Source organism: Dipteris shenzhenensis, chromosome 29, assembly GCF_047967505.1.
Source record: "Dipteris shenzhenensis isolate YYH24624 ecotype China chromosome 29, Dip_SZ_1.0, whole genome shotgun sequence".
In the NCBI taxonomy this organism is placed as follows: domain Eukaryota; kingdom Viridiplantae; phylum Streptophyta; class Polypodiopsida; order Gleicheniales; family Dipteridaceae; genus Dipteris; species Dipteris shenzhenensis.
In genome coordinates, this window is record NC_141624.1 from 48996643 (window position 1) to 49021513 (window position 24871).

General features: G+C 47.7%; 1 protein-coding gene across 2 annotated transcripts in view; it reads right to left on the reverse strand.

The window, feature by feature from the left end:
• Positions 1 to 24871, reverse strand: part of LOC147882959 (uncharacterized) — a 62018-nt gene that overhangs the window by 5990 nt on the left and 31157 nt on the right. For both annotated transcript variants that reach the window (XM_087400418.1, XM_087400417.1), the window contains exons 8-12: positions 15266 to 15376; positions 7119 to 7145; positions 6563 to 6682; positions 6194 to 6381; positions 5735 to 5943 (exon numbers count right to left, since the gene is read on the reverse strand). In XM_087400418.1, coding sequence (XP_087256544.1) covers positions 5735 to 5943; positions 6194 to 6381; positions 6563 to 6682; positions 7119 to 7145; positions 15266 to 15376 — 655 coding nt within the window. The remainder of the gene's footprint in view (positions 1 to 5734; positions 5944 to 6193; positions 6382 to 6562; positions 6683 to 7118; positions 7146 to 15265; positions 15377 to 24871) is intronic.

Below are 24871 nucleotides of genomic sequence, written 5' to 3' on the forward strand. Positions count from 1 at the left end.
AGCAAGAAGGGTCCAAACGCGACAGGAGTTATCAGATTGCCGCTGAATGCAAAGGTCGAGCAGGCACACCTCTAGCCCCTCCAAAAGTGTGCCGAGCTGTTTGGGATGGAAGCCTCCTTCATGATGAAATGGGCACGGAAGATCGGTATTGAGCCAATATCCACACTAGTACGACGACGCACAGATACTGACTACTCGCCCTCTAAACCCCCGACAAAATCACACAAAGCAGTCTTTCTAGGACAAGCACCCACTCACAGGAGAGCCTTGTTCCCGACTCCCCCATCATGAGCTGGACCATAGTGAGTTGGAATGTACATGGGCTCCACAACCGTGTTCGTAGCCAGCCGCAATACCTGATACTCCAGTAGGAATTGCAAAGGGCAGTGGTAGGACGGGCAGTGGACATCCTCATGATTCAAGAGCACATGTTTTCAGCTTTCGACATCTGACGACGCCATCACCTTCTCCCAGGGAAAGGTCCAAAGGAGTGGTCCCCTGCGGTAGGACGGAGTGGAGGGGTCTGCATCTCAATCTCACAGACTTTGGCCCAGAGGTCTACGTTCAGGGCAAGCTCATTCCAGGACGGGCAGTTTGGATGGGAGTTCGGACCGGAGAGTCCAGTATCGGGATCCTGAACGTGTATGCCCGGCCCTTTGGAGGAGGCTGTCAGAGTGTCTTCCGGATGTAGACTCCTAGATTGTTGGAGTTGACTTTAACAACCTGGAGTTTGGGGAAGACAAGCAAGGCGGAGTCTCTTTCGCCTGCAGTAGAGTGTAGCACCTGGGAGCAGTTCATTTTCATGATCAGTGGCAGAGACCCGTGGAGAGAGCCAGATGGACTGGGCACTACACAAAGGCGGATCTACCGAGATTCTGGCAGGTACCACAATGTCAAACCACTCTCCAGTGGTACTTCACTTGGATCAGCCCTGCCAAGGTCTCCCCCAGAAGGGGGTCCACATTCCACGACCTCCTGCAAGACGAGGAGATTCAGCAGGTCATGGCAGGGATTTGGGAGCAATGAGAGACAGCACCGTGTGAGGGCTGGGCTACGTGGGCGGCCGATGCGATTCACAGGAGCAAGGAGCAACTACAAGCTCACGCCCTTAGGCAGAGGAGTACCCTTTAGGAGCGAGAGCGGGCTTTGAGGAGAGACCTCGCCTCCATCGAGAGGCTCAAGGAGTAGGACCCAGTGTCTTAGTGGCTTAGTAACAGATTCGAGAGCGCTCGTCTCGAGCTCTAGGACACTAAGGTGCGGCAGGCTGAGTTCTCCTATCATTCCTCCCGAACCCGATGGGTGCAACAAGGAGACAGGATGACGAAGCAATTCTTTCATACCACTGGGTCCTAATTCGCAGGCACACAGCTATAGCATCTCTGGGACTCACAGGGCATCATGCACACTGACCCGCACGAGATTCTGGACATGGCCACGAGTTTCTACAACCAGCTCTTTCAGACGGAGAGGATGACCCCAGCTGGTCTTGTGACCCGAGAGCTAGTTTGGAATCACGTTCTGTAAGTAGTCTCGCTAGACTTATGCAGCAGACTTGAGGAGCCTTTCACAGATTAAGAGCTCTGGGAAGCCCTCAAGGGTCTCCCAACCCAGATGTGCCCGGGTGAGGATGGCTTGACTCCGGCCTTCTTCCAGAACTTCTAGGAGATTATCTCCACCCCTTTCCGTCTAGCTTGCCAGGAGATTTTTGACACAAGCCTTCTCCCTCAGTCTTTGAGCAAGGGGTGGATTTGTTTGATCCCGAAAGGGGGAGATCGGTTAGACATCCGACAGTGGAGGCCGATCACTCTGCTTGATACTGCATACAAGATCCTCGCCAAGGTCTTGAGTTTGGGGTTACAGCCCCATCTTGCCGACATAATCCATGACACGCAGACTGGGTTTGTCCAGGAGCATAGCATCCTGGACAACATCTTCACGTTCTGCAAGGCAGTGGATTGGTCTAGAGAGAAGTCACAGCCATTGGCCGTCCTTCTCTTGGACTTTGAGAAGACCTACGACAGGGTGGAGTGGTCTTTCTTGGAGGGCACTATGAGGAGATTGGGTTTCTCAGACAGATGGGTCAGAGGAGTTTCAACGTTATCTGGAGGGAGCTCTAGCCAGATGCTTATCGGAGGACACACAGGCGAGGCCTTTCCTCTCTCGCTCGGTCTGCCAGCACTGCCCACTAGCTCCCTCCCTCTTCTTGTTTGTGGTGGAGGCTCTGGGCTACTATTTGAGATCACAGGTGGCGGGTCTCACAGGGTTCAGGCTCCCAATCAGAGAGGAGGAGGAGCTTCTTGACTCGCAGTTTACAGATGACACGGCCTTGTATGTTAAGGGAACCACAGCAAGTCTAGAGAGAGTCAAAGGCGCCCTGGCTATCTACTGTGAGGCCTCGGGGGTACGGATCAACTAGACGAAATCCATAGGCTTCTTCACGGGCTTTGAGGAGACACAAGAGATCCGTGAGTGGGGGAGTGACTTTGGCTTCAAATGGATACCACGGGGCTAGACAGCGAGATACCTCGGATGCCAGGTGGGTACTGACATCACAGCAGAGCAGCAAATTGCCCTCGTCCTGGAGAGTGTTCGGCGTAAGCGTCTCTATTGGTGCTTGGTCAAACTCTCCCTAGCAGGTCGTGCCTTAGTGGCAAACCAGGTCCTTGCCACGGCATGGTATATTGCCTCCTGCTCGTGCTTTCACCGAGTATGCATTGGGCAGCTCCGACGGTTGGTACGGAACTTCCTCTGGGCAGGTTCAGATGGCACGAGAAGCACTAGGGCCCGAGTAGCTTGGCAGACGGTGATCATGCCGCAGACAGTGAGAGGCTTGGGTATCATTGTTTCGAAGATGCAGAGCAGGGCCCTTCTGGGCAAGTTGGTGGTTCATGGCCTCACCCCAAGCGCAGAGCCTTGGAAGCTCCTCTTACAGCGAGGGCTTCTGAGGAACACCCCACGCACTGGGGGACAGTGGCAGCCTTCACATAGATGGATCTTCTCAGAGGCCACCCTTACAGGGAAGGGCTCCCTCCTGATGAGGAGTCTTCACAGGATTTGGTAGAGACTAGCAGGGGGTCTCATCCGTGCTCCGCCCAAATGTAGAGAGGAGTTTGAGCGCCAACCCCTTCTCTGGCACCCAGAGGCCAGAGATCGGGAGGGACGTATGCTCGGACAGCGGACTCACATTGGTTGGGCGCAGTGGGACAGTGGTCCAGCAGGGTGTTTTGGTCATTGGAGCAAACTACCTATGGAGACAGAGGCAAGGCTTGACGCCCTAGCCCATCTGCGAGGGGCAGGGAAACGGATGGGCGAGATTGACTTAGCCATTCCTAAGTCCTGGTGGGAAGGACTTCACGTTCGGAGAGACAGCAGATGGTTGGGACAATTTCCCCGTACTGGTGTTCCCTTGAGGATGTTGATGCAACGCAGCAACACACACCCCCCGGCTTCTTCCATGTAGGACCTAGAGGCCTACTTCAGCCACTCACTGAGAGTGACCCTGAGATGGATGGGATACATTGGCAGATGATCAGAGTGGTAGGATGTTTGGGGAAGGAGTGGCACATTGACCCTCCCAGTATCTCATAGCAAGACGCCCCTAGATGGCGCCTTTGGCTGTGGGAGGGTAGACCCCTGAGGGAGGTCCAGTGGGATCCGAGGGAGTGGTTCTGACCCTCTAGGGGGGGCCTAGCTGAGATGGTAGATGAGGTGCCCTTCTTTTCCTACACCACACGGATTGGCAAGAGGCTTCAAATGGACTCCTCGAGGTGGGCCCCCTCAAGGGAGAGACACTGGGTGACCCAAAGAGTGCCCCGAGATGTGCGCTCCAGGTTTTGGACGCGGTTGTGGTCCAGCTTGCGGCCGAGGAAGATCTCATACTTCTTCTGCATGGCAGCCCACGAAGGCTTGCCCATCGGCCCCTGGTTGGAGCAAATGTGAGTGGATGGGTAGTGCCATTGTTGCTCCAATGGTGTCCTGGAGACTATCCCACATTGCCTATGGAGCTGTCATAGCACAGCGAGAATCTAGATGAGAGCCCTCAAGATCATGACATGTATGCAAAGTCTTCATAGAGACTACACCTGGGGGATGGTGGCTTGGTTGACAGGGGGAGGACACGCATTTAAGATTGATGAGATCTCCCCAGCCTACCGGATACAGAGTCAGAGCATCCACAGGATCGCACTCCACGAGCCAGTCCCCCCCGACAGTCTAGGTCCTCCTCCTACTAAGAAGGATAGTGTCTGGGAGGTGGTAGCCAGCATCACGGCTTGGAACATTTGGGTGGCTCGCTGCAGTCATGTGATGGGAGAGCACCTGGTTCCACCCTCGGCTCTGGTAGGATATCATCTACACTCTACGGTCCACCTCGGAGCGTGGGACTCTAGGCTCCAGGGCGACTATCAAGAGGCGTGCTCATTTCTGCAAGGCTTGGCATGCAGGTGTTTTCTACATCTTCACTCAGCAAGGGATTCGCTGGCAATATAGTCCCCCCACTTGGCTGTTAGCCCCAGTTCCAGAGATCTCTTAGGCAATGAGCCGGGTTTCTATGGAACATGCCGGTTTTCCTTCTTTCAGCCTTTTTCGGTTTTTTCCATACTAAGCACCTTCGGGGCTGCTGTCTTGTATGAAATCTTTCAAGCATTCATAGAAGGTTCCTTTCTTTTGGGGGGGGGGGGGGAAGTCGCGAGATTTACGGATCAAGCTGCTTCGACAATCTTACAAGTTGAAAGGGACCAAGATATGGATAGCTGAGGAACTTACACGAGCTCAATTGAAGAACAAGGCGACGGAATTAGCTTAAGTCAGGGCTGCTAGGAAGGATGGAAAAATGAGCAAATTATTGTGAAGGCATAGCACTAATCAAAGAGTTTAAATCCAAACCAAAAGACTCTCAGTCTTAAACCGCCGATGTATGGCTGATTACTTTTTCAGATTATGATGTAGGTATTCTAAATAATTGGGGTTGCTTTTGCACTCCCTGGGAGCTGCCATGTGCCCTCCCTAAAGCACATGTACTAGATGGTTTTTTGCTGTCCCATAGACCTGTTGGTCTCCCGTGGACATTAACAGACTTACTTTCTTTCTTTCTTTCTCATGTAGGAATGAAAGAAAGAATTTACAAAATGAAAGAATGATTCAAAACATAAAAACTAAATGGACCCCTTGTGTGCAAGTATTGCTTGAGCTGCCACCACGTGACGAGGAAGGCCACATCCTCTATGTCCTAGAGCTCATTATGGATCTCAAGGACCAGGTCCCTTGCAACAAGGTCTACACAAAGTACCTGATCAAATGGAAGGATCTACGCAAAGATGAAAATCATGGCAACCTAAGAACTCTGTGTAGGAGCACCTCTTCCTTGCACTACATTTCCCAAACCAACCTATTGAGCCATAATTCAGTCAACAGTTCAGACCCAAAGGGAACGATGCTTAAAAGCATGCTAAAGCAAGCTATATAGGCAGAAGGCCAAACTAATGATCCTATTCCACTTTGTAGAGGTGTAATAGATAAGATAATGCCTGAGTATCCAAAAGTCGCACCATTATCAAACGATAATTCAAAATCTGAGCACTCCTTCAAATCTGCATCAGGGACCACCCCCCACTAGGGCCTCATTGCAGGATATCAGTTGTGCATGCAATATAATACTACACAGATAAATCTTAAGCTAAAAAGTTTTTAAAACGTTCTACAAAACTTCTCAGGCAAGCAAAAGACTGAAACATACCATCAGAAAGAGATGAAGTTGGCTCTTCAGGAAGAGTGGCTAACGGAGGAGAAGGCCGCTCAACTTTTTCATGGAACTCTAGACCATAAGGCCCCATTGCATTTAGCTCATCGTCAGAGTTAGTATATGGCTCATTCATCTGTGGATGCCGGGCATTGCTGTAATCCATAGGAATTCCATGACCCGTTACAAACTGAGGTTCAGTTGTCCTGCATAGCACCAATTTTAACGTGAAAACAAGCATACGTAAGAACTGAGGTTCAGAAGGTATCTCACCACAGGTTCGAATAGGTGTTGACATAATAAAGAAAGGAATTAACATCAGTGATAAGGTTTATATTGGTCTGAGACACTTCGATCCACATGAAATCACTGTAGTGTTGAACAATATATCCAATAACATGAAATTTTACTGTACTGGAAAAGAAGATATAAAGATGGCTAGTGTTCGTTACTTACTGCCCCGAATAAGAGGGGTGCCTCCCGTCATTGGAGTCTGGATACTTGTCTGTGCTGAATGGATGACGTTGATTGGTCGCACCTAACAGTTCCCATTCCCTTGGGGTGCGGGTCAATGGAGATGTAGGTGAAAGAGGCCTTTCTGGTTGTGAATATGTTGATGGCACAATCTCAAGGCCACGAGAATCCTGTTCCCCCAGAAATATCAATACACACGACCAAACCAACTAAGAAAATCTCGTGTCTTTTTCGTATCCAGAGATATCAATCTAAAATAGTCCAAAACAAACAGGAGATTCAACTTCACCCATTGGGTGACTAGATTCAATCAGGTGATAAAACAACACAAATTTATAAATGACAGCTTACAGGAGAGTGAGGCACCCGAGACATTGGGTGAATGGGTGATGGAGAAGCAAAATGTTGATTTGGTTGATATGTTGGTGAGGTTCGCCATTGCTGCTTATGAGGCAGTGAGTCCTTCCTTCCCTGCATCTCTTTGCGTTAGCTCTTCAAACAGATGTGAATAATGCATGTAAAGGTTTGATAAGATGAGAAGCAATGGGTTACTTGTGCGGTTCTGAAGCCTATATTGGACATGATAGAAACAAGACAATGCAAGGCAACCACATGCTAAATCTGGTGTCTGATGTTTATTAAGTCACTCTCTGGCCCAAATGTCAGCACTCTTAGGTTTGCAAGTCTTTCCTGGTCTGAATCTAGTGATCAAACGGCAACAGTAGAAAATAGAACTACCATCAACGTATCAATGCCTCTTTAACTCCTTCAATCCCTTACAAAACGTAGTGTCGACATTCTTAGCTTCCAACCTTTTCCAACAAGGTAAGTTCATAAGTTCATACTTCATCCATTTAAAGCATAAGAAACATATACAAACAATATATATTGCCAAGCAAGAATATACCTCATCACGTAGATGCTGTACAAGTGCCTGCATGCAACCAAACAGCATGTCAAATTGTTTATTCCCAGAAAGGTAGAAGATTCATTTGTAGTCAAGCAATCCTTCATACTAAAACAGTAACACAAATATTAAGTGAACAATGTAGGATGGCGTCCACACACAGCAGTACTAAAAGGCACACACAATCCAAACTCAGTTATTACAAAGGGATGAAAGACATGTTCTAATGGCTTTGTGCCATTGGCTTGGCAGCATGACACTTTACATTCCCATACTATGACATCATTTCTATGTAAACAACCATTCAAACTGTGCAATAATTTCGTCAAATTTCTGGGAGCTTTTTCAACTAAACCGACGTGACACTATCATGCTGTATAAGTTGTGTAAGTAGAGCACAAGCATGCTTAGCTATGTTGGGTTTGTCCCATAGATCCTTTTGGGTCTATACGTGTGTGTGTGTGTGTGTGTGTGTGTGTGTGTGTAGAAACAGAACTGAAAATTGATTTGCAGTCCAGCAGCTATGCCAAAGTCATTCAGTGTATGCATCATGTGAGAAAGGTACTATGGACCATTTGGACTCAGAGACTGCATTCCAGGATGGGTCAACAGTTTCCTCAAGCATATATTTTCTTCAGAATGTCCCTCAAGCAATCCTCATATGACAGTTTTGCTGCAAGGGACTTGGATGCTACTAGCCTTGAAGTGTTCTCTATCTGTTTTTGAGTTTTTTACATTGGGCTCTAGTTTGGAGTCTAATGTCAGTGTGTGGGAGACTTCCCATCTTGTAAATTTATGAGAATATAGATACTCTGGATTTTACCCCAAAAAAAAAAAGTGTGTGTGTGTGTGTAGATTGTGTGTGCATGCGCGCGCACGTCCTCTTTGAACGGCCAGCCAAACACACCATTCCTACATCAAAGAAGTTTTGGGATACCACCACACAACATTGGCCAAATAGGTGCTAAACAAAAACACTTAGAGTTAGACAGTGCTAGCTACGCAGCTTATAATCATTGGTGCTGCTTCTACTATTTCATAGATCTTGTTGGGTCTCTATAGGGCATATATCCTCGTGTGTGTGTGTGTGTGTGTGTGTGAGAGAGAGAGAGAGAGAGAGAGATCCATTTACTTTGATGCTCCAACCTTTTCAGCCGGTTCCTCCATTGCATCTACAAGATCGTCTTCAAGACTGGACACTTTCTTCTGTGGGCTTGTCATGCCGTCCTCTGCAGTTTGCACATATTACTGTCTCTTCTCTTTATAAAGTTCTACTTCATCCACCATTTATCTCACAAAAGGCAAATCAGCTTTGGCATACTAATCATCCTATGAAATGGTGGCAGAAACGTTTGAGACAGATTTGGCATTCTAAGATTCCTCTCCATCAGCAAGTTTTCTTGTGGAGAGTTTTGTTGGGTGCTTTTCCTCATGGACAGCTCTTGGCACGACGACATATTGCTTCCTGTCGAAGATGTCTGGCTCTGAGAGAGACTATGTCTAATCTCTTTTGGCATTGTCCTTCCTCTTGTGCTTTCTTGGACTTCCTTGGGCAGATTTTGAGAGCTCGGTTTCCTCAGATTGCTTTTGGCAAGTTCTTCTACCTTTTTGGTGTACATCCACCCAGACAGGAGTTTGATTTCTTTTTTGTTTAGATTCGGTACTGGGCACTCTGGACTCTCTGGAAAGATCGCAATCATAGGGTCTTTGGTGATCCTGTTTTTTTCAATTTCTCTTTCTTCAGACACTCTTTGCAGCAATCGCTTTTTGATTGCTTGCAATCTCGTGTCTTTGATCATAATGTATATTTGTCCTACAATGAGATTTTCTCCTGACGGATTATAGCTCTCCCTTTCTAGGATAGCTTTTTTTGTAATATAATGACTAAAAGATTCCACTTTTTTTTTTAAAAAAGTGTGTGAGATTCAGGGAGAAATCTTTGAATTTGCTTCGGTTTATGCACCTCAATCTTCTCACAGTAGAGGTTTAATTTGGGCTGAAATGCAAGGCTACCCTTGGAGACAACATGCCTTTGTTTGTGGGGATTTTGACAATGCTCCTCACCAAGGTGATAATACTTTTGGCCATACTCATATGTTGGCTTCTGAGCGTCGTCATTGGTCGAATCTTTTACTTCAGCTCCGTCTTGTTGACCTTTGGAAAGACTCACAGCCAATGTTGCCAAGCTATACTTTTCACATAATGCTCAATCTTTTTATCGGGCTCATCTAGATCGTTGGTATAGGTTTAATCCTCAGCACTATAATTCTCTCACTGGTAAATTATGGGTGGCTGCTAAATTATGGGTGGATTATGCTTTTGTCCATTCTGATCATGCCCCTTTGTGGTTGAGGATCTCTCTTCATGACATGCCCGATCGGCTTACACAAATAAGACTACTCATTGTCAATAATAGTTATTTGGAGCATGATGCATACAAGGCCATGGTGTATGAGGCTGTCCACCCTTTGTCACAACAGTCTTGCTTTGGCGTTGAGTATGCATGGGAAGCTATTGCTAGAATGCAAGCAGTTATTCGCTACTATGGCAAAACTTAAATGAAGACTTTGAGACTCATGCTAAACACACCTGTCAATCCTTGACTGAGATGAGTCATATTAGAAATCTTCCTATGGAAGAAAATCAGATTTTATGCTAGGCTAAACGTGTTTTGCAATGCAATGACAACAGAAAAATCTTCAAGTGGGGGACAAGGGCACGACAAAGGGCTTTTTTGGACTAAAAAAGTTCATCCAAAGCCTCTTTTAAAGGCTTACATTATAAAAGGCACTCTCAAAGTATTTACCAGGTTCTTCTCTCTGATGGTGTTTGGACTTCTTCTTGAGCACAGCTTGCTACAGATTGTGTTCAACATTTTGCTGCTCTTTTTTGTAAAGCATATCCTCCTTCTCAGGAGGTTATTTCAGCAAGGCAACAATTATTACAGCATGTCACTCCCATTGTCTCACTCTCACAGGCCTTGGATTTGGAAGCTCCTTTCATTGAAAGAGAGTTAAGTGATGCTGTTAAATCATGTGGTAGATGGAAATCTCCTGGCTGGGATGGTCTCACGGTAAAATTCTTATTGGCATATTGGGATTTCCTCAAATCTCCTTTGCTGCAAATGATAAATACTACTTGGCACCATCAGTACATACTAGATTCTTGGAAGAAAGGGCTTGTAAAACTTCTGCCCAAGAAGCCAATCTGTGAATCATTGGCTGATTGGAGGCCTATCACTTTGATGCCTGTTATTTAAAAGATCATCACCAAAATGGTTGATCGTATCAAAGAATACTTGCATGAGGGCCTTCATCCAGCGCAGTATGGTTTTATTCCTCGCAGGCACATAACTGACAATATTGCAAATGCCTATATTGGGATTGAGTATGCCAAATATACTGAGCAGGATGTTCTCTTGTTGCAAGTAGATATTGCAAAGGCTTTTGACGCAACAAGTAGATATTGCAAAGGCTTTTGACACCATCCAATGGGATTTTATAGCTTAGACCATGAGAGCTTTGGGCTTTCGTCAGAAATAACAGCATATCATCTTTTGGCTCTATAGTGACAACAAAGCTACATGCATCTTGTCGGATACACTCTGGGTTGGTCAATTACTCGTCGTCAATAGATTGATTGGGTTCTTGTCAAATTAAGGAAAAAGCTGGAATATTGGACGTTAGCAACTTGGCCTTTGCATGTCCGGCTCAAAATTGTTCAATCTATTTTAGTGACATATATTCAATTTTACCTACCATTGATCTTTTTTACTGAAGGAGATATTACAATACATTCAATATTAGTGACATATATTCAATATTACATCCCTTGGCGTTCGAAGCATGGCATGAAAAGTTTGTGCTTGCTTCCAGTACAGCTATTATTGTTATCAACATTCATGTGCAAATTCTGGCTCATAAGAGGAAAATGATGCTACAATTTCTACAAGAAGATCATCCTTGGGCTGCAATGATGCGCTATTTACTTCTTCAACTCACTACTCCTGCATTTGGCTATTGGCAACCTTCTCGGTGAGATTTTCTGTTCGGTAATATTGAAGGCAAGGTCAAAGGTTCCCCTATTGTTACTCAAATGTTTTTGGATTGAAAGCATATTCTCTCACATCTGACTTGGCATGGTCGGGATTCCTTCCAAGGTAATTCTTTGCGAGCGAAGAATATCCACTGGTCCCAAAATTTTTCTCAGTCGTTGGCTTTGTAGGAGCCCAGACGTTCCTATTTTCTAAATTCAAAAGGAATTTCCTCTATGGCAGATATCATTCATGATGATGGCACTCTTTTATCTTTCCCTTTGGCAATTATGGTTTGGGAATGCATTATCGTCCTGTATGGCAGATCATTACTCGGATGCTTCAGCCATTTCAGCCAGGACCCCCTTTGGAACTTCAAGATAGGATTCAAGATTAGACTCTTCTACTAGCACACTCATCCATTCATCCTTTCAAGCTGTCTCATATCACAGTCTCCTCTTTATATTAAGTTATGTTGTCCCCACCATGGGCATTAGACAAGGCTAATCAAATTTGGTGTTTGCATTGTCCGGTCAAATGGTGGAGAAAAAGATTGAAACATATTTGGCACTCCAAGATCCATCTACGACGACAAGTTTTTCTATGGTGTGTTTTGTTGGGGGTTATTCCTTCTGGACAGCTTTTATCACGCAGCCATATTGCTCTGGCTATCTGTTGTAAGTGTTTAGCTCCAAGAGAATCTGTATCTCATATTTTTTGGCAATGCCCCAAGACACGGAGCTTCTTGGGCATCCTTCGACAGAGATTTGACACTGATATTTCCTCTGGCTTCTTTTGGCAAGCTTTTCTGGTTGTCTGGGATCTATCCTTGATGGCCGAATTTTGAGTAGTTGTTTACCTGGGTTCGCTGCTGGGCGCTCTGGACTCTCTGAAAAGATAGAAAACACAGAATCTTTGGCGATCCAGTTCTTTCTACCTTTGTTTTCTTCCGTTGTTCTTTGCAGCAATCGCTCTTCGATTGTCTACAAACTCACTACATAGATCATGGTGTATATTTGTCCTACATCGAAATTTTCTCTTGATGTAATCTTTTGGCTTACCAGTTTTTATGGGATAGCTATCTTGTGATATAAAGCCTTCAAAATTTTCACCCAAAAAAAAAACAAGTGTGTGTGTGTGCACGAGTGCGTGCGCATGCATGCGTGTGCGTGTTTTAGGTAGGTGGGTGGGTAGGCAGGTCGGTGTGTGTGTTTTACAATCCTTGCTCCACCTTCTTTGGACTTGTCATGTTACTCATGACTTCTTGCTATTTCTTCAACAGCGCCTCCAGGCCCGCTTTCCCACTACATGCTTTGGCAAGCTTTTTGAGATATTTGGCATTCACTCGCACCGGGCGGAGTTTCACCTTTTTTTCACCTAGGTTTGATATTGAGCCTTGGGACTCTATGGAAAGACAGCAACCACAATGTCTTTGGAGAGCCTACTTCTTCCATGTTCTACTATTTCCACATGTAAACTCACACAATCATTTTATGATTGCGTATCTGTTCGTCGAATAGACTACATTGTTTACTTGTCTTACAATGAATTTTTCTTGCCTCTTGTAATATAAAAATACATGGATTCCACCCACACAAAAAAATGTATGTGTTGTAGGTAGGTAGGTATAAAACAAATGATCACTGGCTTCTTTCAAAGAGGGCCCATGTAGAGTGGAAACTGTAGGATTAGTGAGGAAGACCAATGACCAGAGCTTGCAAGGCCCGTAAACGCTTAGGCACAAGCGCTCCAAGTCTCACCTCATACCTAGTACTGCACAAGAAGGGGAGCAGGAATCAACCTACAGAAGCTGCTGTGTACAGCTGACCAGAATGCCAATTAACTTTTTGACAGCCGCAAGACACACCCAAAGAACTGAACGGCAATCGATTACCAACATGCTTCAAAGATGATGGAGATGGGGGATCATTCACCATTATTGATGAGAGACTTAGTGAGGGCTGGGCTGATGCATTTTGAAGGCTATTGCTACACTCCCTATCTCTCTAAACTTTCCTGATCTTTCCTTTCTCGCTCGAAGTACAAAGGAAGAAGAACACTCTCTCTCACCATAGATCTCTCAATCTCTCAAGAACGGAATTCTCTCGCTGAAGAACGGAAATCTTTCACAAACACTCAAGAAAAAACTCTATTTCATAACAGAAATCTCTCACGAAATCTCTCGAAGGAGATGAACGGAAATCCTATGGACAAAAATTATCTTTCATCAACGGAATGAAAGGATGCTCACTTAATCGGTCTCAATCTCTCTCAAGAATCACAATGCCTCAGCAGAAGGCAAGGGAGCTCTGATACCATGACAAAATGTGAAGAGGGGAGAGGAGAAGAGTGGAGATGAGAAGAGAGGGCACAGCTAGAGAGCACACCACAAATGAATAACTATACACTAGATTTAGTTGAAAATGTAGAATATATACAAACCCATTTAGGGTTAGGGTTAGGGTTAGGGCATCTAACCCTTTCCTTTATAGCACTCTATAAGTGTTAGTGCTATGCACATATGATCACATGATGTTGAGCGTGATCTCTCAACAGTGGTGTGTACCACGGATCATTATACCCCAGTGGGAACTCAGTGCAGCCTAGAACTCATTTGCTATTCGAGGTGTCATTATGGTTCGAGGCTCCAGGCTATTTGGTGCTCTCTTTGAGGTGAATCCCATAGTGCGTTGCTGGAAGGTCCACGGTTGCATCTTCAGATCATTGTGCTTACTATTAGCTCTGCAGATAGGTGATCAAGGTGATCAAGTTAGGCATCTCATAGTGAGGGAAGCCTACTATTGTGGGTGTGCCCGCCCAGAGAGGATAGGATAGAGTAGGCCTGGATAGGCTAGATTAGGCAAGTGTTAGGGCTGACTTGGGTGCCCAAATAGAGCCCAACCAGGGTGGGTCAACCGACTTGCTTGGTCCAACCCGACCCAGCCACGGTCGGGTCAGCCGACCTGGCTGGTCGGGTCAACCAACTTGGCTGGTCGGTCCAATGGCCAGCCAAAGCTGGCCTACCAGACTAGCTGGGGGCCTATGAAGGCTTCCCCCACTTCTCCACTCTGAAGGATGACAAGCAGTACACTGCAGGATCAAAGAAAGGTTCAAAGGAGCAAACACTGCCTTACCATTGTCTATCCATCAGAGCAGCAAAGTGTGTTTGTGGGGCATCACTACCCAGCCCAGTAAAGATCTAGCAGAGCACACAGGCTGAGAGTGTTTTGAAGGTTCCACGAGCAGGTAGGAGAACCATCTTGCAGCCACAGGGGTCCATATCTAGGCAGCACCCTGATGCTAGATGGTGGCACAATGTGCACACCTTTTTTACATGTTTTGGGTAAGTATTACTGTTTCTAACTCTCTCTTTCGAGCATAGTTGAGTTACTGTCTGCATCTCTCTCTATGCACTTGTACGCATTAAGGAAAGAAGTGTGATATGAATTAGCATCGTGTGGCTTTTGGGCATACATTTCATTATCTTCCGCTGTGGGGAGCTGGGGTAGTAGCAAGCAACCTCCACCTCTGTTTTCTATCAACACACAAGCATACAGTACCTTGCATATTTTAAGACATTTCTTAATCCATTTGAAGATGGGTGCCTGTGGAGAAAGGTTCTCTTGGGAAAAGCCAAGCACAAGCTGCCCCTGTGTATTTCGTGAGATTACAGAATCATTTGAGTCTTGACGACCGGTGGATAGAGAGGTTCATCAGAAGACAAACTGAATGACCAATTATCATCAGCAAGAAAACAAAAACAAATCAGTAGTTATAATCTAAACATTACCGCGAGAGAGAGCAACATGGTCACTATCTACGGTTTAAGGCCTATCACATCAAAAAAAGAGTTAGATATGGAAAAGGTTCGTGCAATTACCAGGAGAAGTGCTTAATGCTTGATATCTAAACTCTAATAAAACCCCTACCAACATTAGTTTTCTTTTGAATCGTCCTTGCAAAGAAAAGATTATACCAATAAGAAAAATCCATGGCTCCAGTCATATGTACAATTGAAAATTTAAGCTTTATTAAACAAGAACTTCACCCAAACCAGCCTTTAGAAAAAGAGATTCTCTTTGGTATTGATGCAATGTTTTGGCAGATGACGAACCTTGATACCACTGACAATAGAATGTGGATCCCTTGTTGCAGGCTGCAAATTGAATTCTGCCAACAGAGGCAAGAGCGAAGATGCATAGAAATTGATGTCCTGATCTGCAGCCTTTAACATAACAGTCAAGGAAATCTGATAAGGACTTTGAACTTTCATTAAGTCAAGTTTGTGTTGCCAGACTCATGCCAGTCCTTTACAATTCTAAACCTCCTTTGAACTCAGGCTGAGAGTGGTCACTACTGTGCAGGCGGAATGCATTGCTTAAGCAAGCCTATAAACAAAACAGGAAAGACAGTTCAAAGAGCTCTTTACTGTAATCATCTATTAGACATGACATAGAGGTACTATCAATCGCTACAACTATGTGAACCAAAAGCACTTAAATATTACATATTCAAAAAAATGCAAAATTTAACATATAGAAACTACGTTTAGTTATCTTCCTTTTTCCCCATTGAATTCTCATACAAAAAAATTACCCTGCATCAATATGAGTTCCCCAAATTTCATTTATGGGCAGAAGATGCCATGAACACCTGATAATTTCTTTGCTTGGTGGCTCCACTTCCCATGCCTTTTCCAAAAACATGAAGTTTGCCAATATTTGTTGGCATGGAAATAGCAACAGACCCATGGCCCATTGTGTGAGAGGTCGAGATGGTGAAGAGCGCAAAAACATGGAGATCTATTGAAATGAAGTTGCAAGAATCAAAGTACAAGGGGCTGTCAATATGATAAAACCCTAAAACCTTAGATTAACTCATAGTAGGGTTAAATTTCACACAAACCTAACTAACCGTGGTTAGGGGGGAAACCTTAGAAGGAAAAACTGCCCCTAAACCTCCTAATTGCTTAAAGCATTGGTCATTGCCTTAAATATTACAATATTTCCAACACCCCTTGAAGTGACAATGCCTTGGTGTACAAGGAGAAATCTCAATCACCGAATGGAGGTAAGCCAAAGCTTTGTGGAAAGCTTCATACTTTTCTCTAAATAGAGCCTTAGTGAAGAGACCTGCAATGTTCTAATGTGTAGGGTGCAGGTTCTAATGTGTATGGCAATAGATCAAACTAATATCTCCTACACGCGATCTCTCTCTAGCATACTAATAATGGATCTCAATTTGTTTCGTCCATGCATGACTGCAATAGCATTATAGCTGTTAGTGAGTATGGGAGTAGATGGTTGCAAACCACTACAAAGATCCATCATCAATCTCTTGCCCCATACACATTCATCTGTAGTTGTGAGGGATGCCATGTACTCAACTTCATTGCTAAATGGATTGTTTCTTGCTCAACCAAGAAATGCATGAACTGCCAATTAAGAAACAATTTCCACTCGTAGAGCATTTGGTATCATAATCCCCAATGCAATATGAACCACTGAAAGCATGGAAGTCACCCCTGGCAAAGGACAGGCCAAGAGATTGAGTACCCTGCAAGTATCTAAAAATAGAACTTAGAACACACTAATGCTATGTCATTGAGCTGTGCATATACCTGCCCAACTGGGCTAAAATGATCTAAATTTTTTGGACGGGTATTGAAGCGATAAATAAGGCATCCAACAGCCTGACTGTATATAACAGCATCAAAAGGTTCACCTGCATCATTGCATGGACAACCTAAAACCTTGCTCTGTGGGAGTTGAAATAGGCTTGCAATCCTGAAAATTAAACCTCTGTAATAGTCCCGGAATGTATTTTGACTGTTTGAGCACAATGCCTTCATTTGTTTGCATAAACTAAATGCCCAGATAATAATGTAACAACCCCAAATTAGACATCTCAAATGAAGTTTCAAGGTCTTTCTTGAATTGTGCGATTTGCTCGTGCCTATGAGCTGCTACATATCATCCACATACAGGATGAACATCAGCAAATTCTTTTTGTCCCTCTTGATATCAGGGGTACTTTCAATTGGACTATTTTGTAGACCCTAATTGGTAAAAAATGTGTGAACTTTCTCATACCAAGCCCATGGGCTTGTTTGAGCCTTTATGGAGCTTGGACACTTTGTGTTCCTGACCAGGTATCTGAAACCCAACAGGCTGACTCAATATACTTCTTCCTACAAGTTCCCATCGAGAAAATTTGTTGTAATATTTGGCAATTCTGGAGGGCTGTCTTCGTGAAATTGGACACATCGTCCAACATGCCTTCGACTGAGCACCTGAATCCAATGGGCGGATTGAGAAGGTCGGTCACACTATAGAAGCTATGCTGATGAACACAGGAAGCTGCAGCAGATGGCTGGAGCAGAAGCCCTACGAGGGCTGTGTATTGGCTGCCAGGTCCATGATATAGGCCCTGCAGGCAGCGACAGCAAAGAGCAGCATCAGGTCAGCGGGAATGTACAGCAGCAGGTCGGGGCAGTGCAGCAGCAGGTCGGAATTGTACCAGACCAGGTCAGTCCAACACAGTCTGGAGAAGTTCCGGGTTGGCAGTCAGAGCCAGTCTGCAGATCTGGTCGGCTGATTATAGGGGCATTCCAGTCCGATATTTTTTTTTTTTTCCCCAAAGAAAGGAACCTTCTATTAATGCTTGAAAGATTTCATACAAGAGAGCAGCCCCAAAGGTGCTGAGTATGGAAAAAACCGGAAAAGGCTGAAAGAAGGAAAACCAGCCTGTTCCATAGAAACCCAGCTCACTACCTAAGGGATCTCTGGAACTGGGGCTAACAGCCAAGTGGGGGGGCTATACAGCCAGTGAATCCCTCTCGGAGTGAAGATGTGGAAAACACCTGCAGGCCAAGCCTTGCAGAAACAAGCACGCCTCTCGATAGTCGCCCTGGAGCCTAGAGTCCCACGCTCCTAGGTGGACCGTACAGTGTAGAAGATATCTTGCCAAATGGCAACTAAGGTAGCCAAGGGTGGAACCAAGTCCTCTACCATCACAACGAGCCACCCAAATGTTCCAAGCCGTGATGCTGGCTACCACCTCCCAAACACTGTCCTCCCTAGGAGGAGGAGGAGCAAGGCTGTTAGGGGGGACCGCCTCGTGGAATGCAATCCTCTGCATGCTTTGACCCTGTATCCGGTAGGCTAGGGAGATCTCATCAATCTAAAACCCGTGTCCTCCCTCTGTTAACAAAGCCACCATCCCCCAGGTGTAGTCTCTATGAAGACTCTGCATACGTGTCATGATCCTGAGGGCTCTCATCCAGATCCTCGCTGCGCTACGACAGCTCCACAGGCAATGCAGGATAGTCTCCAGGACACCATCGGAGCAACAATGGCACTACCCCTCCACTCGCATCTGCTCCAACCACGGGCCGATGAGCAAGCCTCCATGGGCTGCCAGCCAGAAGAAGTATGAGATCTTCCTCGGCTGCAAGCTGGACCACAACCGCATCCAAAACCTGGAGCGCACATCCCGGGGCACTCTTTGGGTCACCCAATGTCTCTCCCTTGAGGGGGTCCAACTCGACGAGTCCATCTCAAGTCTCCTACCAATCTGTGTGGTGTAGGAAAAGAAGGGCACCTCATCCACCGTCTCAGCTAGGCCGCCCCTAGAGGGCCAGAACCACTCCCCCGGATCCCACTGCACCTCCCTCAGGGGTCTACCCTCCCACAGTCAAAGGCGCCATCCAAGGGCGTCCTGCTCTGAGATACTAGGAGGGTCAATGTGCCCCTCCTTCCCCAAACGTTCTGATCATCTGCAAGTGTATCCCATCAAGACTCCCATCCATCTCAGGATCACTCTCAATGAGTGGCTGAAGTAGGCCTCCAAATCCTACACAGAAGAAGCCGAGGAGCGTGCTGCCGTGCTGCATCAACATCCTCAAGGGAACACCAGTATGGAAAAACTGCCCCAACCATCTGCTGTCTCTGCAAACGTTAAGTCCTTCCCACCAGGACTCGGGAATGGCTAAGTCAATCTTGCCCATCCGTTGCCCTGCCCCTCGCACATGCGCTAGGGCATCAAGCCTCGCCTCTGTCTCTAAAAGTAGTCTGCTCCAATGACCAAAACACCCTGCTGGACCACTGTCCCACTGTGCCCAACCAATGTCAGTCCGCTGTCCGAGCATACGTCCCTCTTGATCTCTGACCTCTAAGTGCCACAGAAGGGGTTGGCGCTCCAACTCCTCTCTGCATCTAGGCGGAGCACGAATGAGATCCCCTGCCAGTCTCTGCCAAACCCTGCGAAGACTCCTCATCAAAAGGGAGCCCTTCCCTGTAAGAGGGGCCTCTAAGAAGATCCATCTATGTGAAGGCTGCCACTGTCCCCTAGTTCATGGGGTATCCCTCAAAAGCCCTCGCTGTAAGAGGAGCTTCCAAGGCTCTACGCCTGGGGTGACGCTACGAACCACCAACTTGCCCAAAAGGGCCCCGCTCTGCATCTCCGGATCAATGATACCCAAGCCTCCCATTGCATGTGGCATGATCACCATCTACTAAGCTACTCGGGCCCTAGTGTTCCTTGTGCCGTCTGAACCTACCCAGAGGAAGTTACGTACCAACCGTCGGAGCTGCCCAATGCATCCTCAATGAAAGCACGAGCAGGAGGCAATATACCAAGCCGTGGCAAGAAGGACCTGGTTTGCCACTAAGGTGCGACCTGCTAGGGAGAGTTTGGCCAAGCACCAATAGAGAAGCTTACGCCGAACACTCTCCAAGATTGGGGCAATTTGTTGCTCTGCTGTGATGTCAATACCCACCTGGCATCCGAGGTATCTCGTTGTCTGGCCCCGCAGTATCCCTCTGAAGCCAAAGTAACTCCCCCACTCACGGATCTCCTATGTCTCCTCAAAGCCCGTGAAGAAGCCTATGGATTTCGTCCAATTGATCCATACCCTCGAGGCCTTATAGTAGATAGCCAGGGCGCCTTTGACTCCCTCTAGACTCGCTGTGGTGCCCTCAACATACAAGGCCGTGTCATCTGTAAACTCTAAGTCAAGTAGCTCCTCCTCCTGTCTGATTGGGAGCCTCAACCCTGTGAGACCCGCCACCTGTGATCTCAAATAGTAGCCTAGAGCCTCTACTACAAACAAGAAGAGGAAGGGAGCTAGTAGGCAGCGCTAGCGGACCGAGTGAGAGAGAAAAGGCCTCACCTGTGTGTCCTACGATAAGCATCTGACTAGAGCTCCTTCCATATAACTTTAAAACTCCTCTGACCCATCTGTCTGAGAAACCCAATCTCCTCATAGTGCCCTCCAAGAGAGACCACTCCATCCTGTCGTAGGCCTTCTCAAAGTCCAAGAGGAGGACGGCCAAAGGCTGTGACTCCTCCCTCGACCAATCCACTACCTCCCAGAACATGAAGATGTTGTCCAAGATGCTGCGCTCCTGGACAAACCCAGTCTGTGTGTCAAGACCTTGGCAAGGATCTTGCATGCAGTATCAAGCAGAGTGATCGGCCTCCACTGTCGGCTATCTAACCTATCTGCCCCTTTCGAGATCAAACAAATCCACCCCCTGCTCAAGGACTGAGGGAGAAGGCCTATGTCAAAAATCTTGTGGCAAGCTAGATGCAAAGGGGTGCAGATAATCTCCCAAAAGTTTCGGAAGAAGGCCGGAGTCAAGCCATCCTCACCTGGGCACTTCTGGGTCGGGATAGCCTTGAGGGCTTCCCAGAGCTCCTCATCTATGAAAGTCTCCTTAAGTCTGCTGCATAAGTCCTGCCAAACTACTGTCGAAACGTGATCCCAAACTAGCTCTCGGGCCACAAGACCAGCTGGGGACATCCTCTCCGTCTGAAAGACTTGAATGTAAAAACCGGTGGTCGTGTGAAGAATCTCTTGCGGGTCAGTGTGCATGATACCTTGCGAGTCCCAGAGATGCTGTAGCTGTGTGCCTGTCGATCGGGACCTAGTGGTCTGAAAGAATTGCTTCGTCATCATGTCCTCCTACTGCACCCATCGAACCCGAGGGGAGTGATAGAAGAACTCAGCCCGCCGCTGCAGCTCAGTGTCCTGAAGCTCGAGACGAGCGCTCTCGAATCTGTCACTAAGCCACTAAGAACCTGGGTCCTGCTCCTTGAGCCTCTCGATGGAGGCAAGGTCTCTCCTCAAAGCCCGCTCACCCTCCTGAAGGGTCCTCCTCCGCCTAAGGGCGTGAGCTTGTAGCTCCTCCTTGCTCCTCTGAATCGCATCAGCCACCCACGCAGCCCAGCCCTCACACAGTGCCATCTCTGACTGCTCCCAAATCCCTGCCATGACCTACTGAATCTCCTCGTCCTGCAGGAGGTTCTCTGGAATGCGGACCCCCTTCTGGGGGAGACCTCAGCGAGGCTGATCCAAGTGAAGTACCACTGGAGAGTGGTTTGACATCGTGGTACCTACCAGAATCTCGGTAGATCTGCCTCTGTGTAGTGCCTAGTCCCCAACATAGAAGCGGTCTAATCTCTCTAGCAATCCATCATGTCTCCTCTATCCAAAGGAGAAGAGAAGGCTGCCAGGAGTCCTGCTGAACTCTAGGTGCTATGCTCTACTGCTGGCATCTCAGAGAACGAGGCGCCGCCTGCTTGTCTTCCCTAAACTCCAGGTTGTTGAAGTCACCTCCAACAATCCAGGAGTCAACATCCAGAAGACACTCTGACAACCTCCTCCAAAAGGCCGGGCGGTGCTCTCTACACGCTGGGGCATACACGTTCAGAATCCCAATCCTGGACTCTCCCATCCTAACTTCCATCCAGACTGTCCGTCCTGGAATGAGCTCGCCCTGATCATAGACCTCTGAAGCCAAAGTCTGTGAGACTGAGATGCAAACCCCTCCGCTCCGTCCTACTGTAGGAGACCACTCCTCTGGACCTCTCCCTGGGAGAAGGTGATGGTGTTGTCTGATGTCTGCAGCTAAAAACATGTGCTCCTGAATCATAAGGATGCCGTCCTACCACTGCCCTCTGCAACTCCTGCCAGAGTATCGAGTACTGCGACTGGCTACGAATGCAATCGTGGAGCCCGTGTACGTTCCCACTCACTATGGTCCAGCACATGAGGACGGGGGAGTCGGGAACAAGGCTCTCCTGTGAGTGGGTGCCTATCCTAGAAAGACTGCCTTGTGTGATTTTGCCGGGGGTTTAAAGGGCAAGTAGTCAGTGTCTGTGCGGCACCGTACTAGGGTGTATACCAGCTCAATACCGATCTTCCGTACCCACTGCATCATGAAGAAGGCTTCCACCCCGAATAGCTCCGCACACTTCTAGAGGGGCGAGAAGTGTGCATGCTCCACCTTTGCCTCCAGCGGCAATCTGATAACTCCTGTCGCCAAACCACACACCGGCTCCTCGCACGTAAAGCTCAACTGAAAGTTCACCTCCGCGCCATGGGCGTACTAGCCCGACGAGGGCCGCGGAGGAGCCAATCTAGAGCCCTGATGAGCCTGATCAGCAGGGGGGACCTGAGATCGTCCTTTTTCCTCCTCCTCCCCCTCCCCCTCCCCCCCCAGACCCCTCCCCCTCCTCTTCACCTCCCCCTCCTGGGTTCCCCCCGCCTCCTCCTCTCCCCTCAGCCCCCCCTTCTATCGTCACTCTCACCACTCGCCCCCCTCCCTCTGTTGCCGCCCCCCTCTCCACTTCAACAACAGCTTCTTCCACTTCGACACCCATGCCATCAGGAAAGGAAACGATGACGTCCCCTTCTGGTTCCTCATCGCAGCAACAGGTCCGCTCAGGGAGGGATCTTGAGGGACGAGACTCGTCGTCCCGGTCAGCAGCTCCCAATCTCCAGCCTGGGCATCCCTTACCGCGGGACTTCTGGAGGTTAGGACCTTGAAACTATCTGGAGATTCTGGACTTATACCCTCTACCATTGGAGGTAACGCTCGTGGTCCTTCAGCCTCAGAACGAGGGTTTGATTAGTGCAGTGGGATCTCAGACACACCCCATTTGGAGATTTCTGTTTGCCTTCATAGGGTTGGAGAAGTGGTCCTCGGAGGTGTTTGATGGTATTTTGGGTAATCAGATTACACTCATGATGGACGAGTGGATGGGGCCACACGGACTAGATCAGTTGGGGAAAGAAGAACCTTAATGGTTGTAGGATTCGAGGGTGCTGCCATAGAGCCCCTCTGGCCAGAGCAAGGGTCACCACCAAGGTTCTTCTTTCGCCTTAACAAGCACAAGTGCTCCCGCTACAGGGAGGAAGAAGAAAAAGAGGAAGAAGAGCATCAGAGGGGGAGGCGGAGGCGAGGCGAGGTGAAGGAGGGGGCAAGGATAGAAATGGAAGAAGGAGGGCAAGGAGGGCGGAAGGCGGAAGAGGAAGGAGGGCGAGAAGGTGAGGAGGGAGAGAATGAGGGAATGAGAGAGCAAGAGGGCGGAGAGGAGACGGGAGAGGGGGGGAGCCGGCACGGGAGAGTAGGACACGGGGGCGGAAGAGGCGAAGGTGGCGGGGGACAGAGGTGGAGGAGATGGAGGTAGAGATGGCAGAGGTGACGGGAGGCGGGGTGACGGGAGCAGGTGGGGGCGCAGCGGGCGGAGGGGGAGGCAGCAGAGGCAAAAGCAAGAGGGGTGGGCGTGGGGCGAGGAGGCGGGAGCAGAAGGGGCGGCGGGAGCAGAAGGGGAGGCGGGGAGGGCAAGGGAGTGCAGAGGGGGGCGGACGGGGTGAGGCAGCGGGGCAGTCAGGGGGGGCACGACGGCTCAGCAGGAGCTCACGGGGGAGCTCAGCTCGCCTTGAAAAAACCGGTTGAGCTCGTTGGTGCACTCCCCGCTTAGGTACACAAGTGTGGTGGCCGAATATTCTATTTATTTCATCGCTATCCGTTAAGCAGGCTGAGGGTGTTCTCATTGCCAACTTCTAAGAGTTCCTGCAGCTAGATCACTATTGTTATCTTCCAACAGGAAGTACACGAGTGGATGAGGTATAGGACTCGACTCCAACTCGAGCCTTCCAGTCCGATATAAGATCCCCTGCAGGGGCAGTTCTTTATTATAATGTAGAGTCTCTGATGCCTCAGTTTGGGCTGCAGTTCAAGAAGTAGAAAGGTCCAAAGAACTCGGTTAAAGAGCCTCAAAACAAACTGCAGTTCCAGCAGCAAGGAGGCCAGGAATCAGGAAGACTTGTACCTCACCATTGGTTGCAGACAGAAGCAGCAAGGAGGTCAAGAATCAGGTTGTAAACAGTACCTCACCAATGACAATCCACTGGAGCAGTAAGGTGGTATCTTTGAAGGGTATCTACTCAGCCCACTGAAGCTCTAGGAAAGCACACAGGCTGACTGTTTTGAAGTTGCCAGGAGGAGGTAGGAGAACAGTTTTGTAGTAGCTAAGGGCCTGCCTAGACGTGGACCCCTGGCACTAGATGCTGGTACACTGTTACAGTGTCACCACACCTTTGTACAAGGTTTTTTTCAGCTCTAGAACAATACATATTTCCTGTTTCTACTTTCATGTGCATGGTTCATTGATTGTCTGCATCTATCTATATTCACTTGTCTACACAACAAGGAAAAGAAGTGAGATTTGAAGTAGCGCTTTGTGATTTCTGGGCAACATTTACATAATCTTCTGTTGCAGGAGTGTTGGCTACAGCAAGCAACCTCCATCCTTGTTTCTAATAGGCTGAGTCATTGGAACGTAGGAACAGGAGTGCTCAGGTATCTATATGGTACGACCAACTAGAGGAACATCTAGACAAGTACCACACCGGGTAAGCACCGTTATT